Raw genomic sequence first — 2,179 nt, forward strand, 5'->3', positions numbered from 1 at the left:
GTATAGTCTAAGGAAATTGCTTTCTGCACCATACAACTGCACACAATAATCTCTTCTGGATAAATTTTGTTGGAATGTATTATTTTTAATTCTGAATTATTTTTTATCCGGAATGGGATTTTGATTTATTTTTCTTGATTTTTATATCCGGAACACAATAATCTATTTCGGCTCTACTTTTCCAGAAAGCAGTATTTTTAATTCCGAAATTTTATTTCTAAAATAAAAGGTATTTTTGGAATTTTTGAAATTATATTGGGTGCAGGTTCAAAAAAGTGTTGGATGCAGATTCAAAAGTGTTGGGTGCCTGGAAGCAATTGCCATAGTCTAATGTAAGCCTCCAGTTTGGGCCGGTCCAAATGGATCTAAGCCCAGAAAACTTGGTATAGTCTAACATAAGCCTCCATTAACCTAGAATTCATTTCCATCTGAGAGGTAGGTTATCGAAGGTTGCAGAGCTGCAATGGGACGTGTGATCCGTGCGCAGCGTAAGGGTGCGGGTTCAGTCTTCAAGTCCCACACTCACCACCGCAAGGGTCCGGCTCGCTTCCGCAGTCTTGACTTTGGGGAGCGGAACGGCTACCTCAAGGGTGTCGTCACCGACGTCATCCACGACCCTGGCCGCGGTGCCCCACTTGCCAAGGTTACTTTCCGCCATCCCTTCAGATACAAGAAGCAAAATGAGCTCTTCGTTGCCGCCGAAGGCCTTTATACTGGTCAGTTCATCTACTGCGGCAAGAAGGCCACTCTCGTAGTTGGTAATGTTTTGCCCATTCGCTCTATCCCTGAAGGAGCTGTTATATGCAACGTTGAGCACCATGTCGGTGACCGTGGTGTCTTCGCTAGGGCTTCCGGCGACTATGCTATCGTTATCAGTCACAACCCTGATAATGACACATCTAGGTTCGCATCCACGTTTTTGTTGTTCTGTTATAATTGCATTTTTTGAGTTGCCTAACGTGATTTATAATTTACTGGTTCAGGATTTGGGTAGAAATGTTTAGGATTTTGTATGTAATCGGAGCATTTTAATTCTGTATTTGCAGTTTGGATTCTATTGTATTTGTAATTCTGGAGCATCTGGTCGCGGGTTGATTGAAGTGCTTACCACAATGTTTATTTCATTGACGAGAAATGTTGGGAATTTGGGTGAATTGGTTTAAGAGTTTTAATTGATATGTTAGGTCCAATTCGATTGTTGTGTGAGTGCACAGCATAACATACAATTTAGTGATGAGAATGGTTGAGGGTTTTGGTGAATTGATTTAAGGGTTTGTGGATTGTTATTGAAATGGTGGGGCATTTGAGTGTTGTTTAACTGTGGTTCCTGCTTTGATACAGGATTAAGCTTCCATCTGGTGCGAAGAAGATTGTTCCCAGTGACTGCAGGGCCATGATTGGGCAAGTTGCAGGCGGTGGAAGAACTGAGAAGCCTCTTCTTAAGGCTGGAAATGCTTACCACAAGTTTAGAGTGAAGAGGAATTGCTGGCCCAAGGTGCGTGGTGTTGCTATGAATCCCGTTGAGCATCCTCACGGAGGAGGTAACCACCAGCACATTGGTCACGCCAGTACTGTCAGGCGTGATGCTCCTCCTGGACAGAAGGTTGGTCTCATTGCTGCTAGGAGGACTGGTCGTCTTAGAGGACAAGCTGCTGCAACTGCTTCCAAGGCCGATAAGGTTTAAGGAGAGAGTGTTGTTAGGATTGGTATATTTCATTGCCTGTTTTCCATTTTTGTTTTTCTTTCTCTTATAGATTGTTATGTTAAACTTTTGGCCTCTCTTTTGAGAATCATTTTCTACCAAGAATATGGAGTTTTTAATAGACAGTAATTTATATTTTGTTTAAGTTACATGTCCTATTGCTGTTATTGTTTATGGGTTTGTGTTTTGGGATTCCTTGTAGCTTTTCGGAGCTGCAATGCTTTAACACAAAATAAAAGCAAATGATTTGTCCATATCCATCTATGTCTGTCAATTCTAAGTTAACTTTTTGAGCGAAAAGTGTAACACCAACAATTTGTGGTCACTCAAATACACAATACTGAATACTCTGGTAATTTGTGTGTGTTTTTTTTGCATTTTTAGTGACAGTATTGCTAATTTGAATTAATTTAAATATTATCATTTTGTGACTAGTAATGTTTCGTTTCCGATTTCTCTCCTAGCTTCTTTTGGGTA

The 2,179-nt window shown here is 40.8% G+C and overlaps 1 protein-coding gene across 1 annotated transcript; it reads left to right on the forward strand.

Moving 5' to 3' along the window:
* Positions 1–411: 411 nt before the first annotated feature.
* Positions 412–1,847, forward strand: LOC137808471 (large ribosomal subunit protein uL2x-like). Its single transcript, XM_068609599.1, has 2 exons — positions 412–903; positions 1,342–1,847. The coding sequence occupies exons 1-2, from the start codon at positions 464–466 to the stop codon at positions 1,682–1,684; spliced, it is 783 nt and encodes a 260-aa protein (XP_068465700.1). The 5' UTR covers positions 412–463; the 3' UTR covers positions 1,685–1,847.
* The last annotated feature ends 332 nt before the right edge of the window (positions 1,848–2,179 follow it).

The sequence above is a fragment of the Phaseolus vulgaris genome, chromosome 3 (assembly GCF_000499845.2).
Source record: "Phaseolus vulgaris cultivar G19833 chromosome 3, P. vulgaris v2.0, whole genome shotgun sequence".
NCBI lineage: Eukaryota > Viridiplantae > Streptophyta > Magnoliopsida > Fabales > Fabaceae > Phaseolus > Phaseolus vulgaris.

Excerpts from the sequence above, each read along its gene's own strand:
- LOC137808471 (XM_068609599.1), top strand. The coding sequence starts at position 464 with ATGGGACGTGTGATCCGTGCGCAGCGTAAGGGTGCGGGTTCAGTCTTC. Across the intron at positions 904-1,341 it reads CCTGATAATGACACATCTAG|GATTAAGCTTCCATCTGGTG; the intron begins GTTCGCATCCAC and ends GCTTTGATACAG.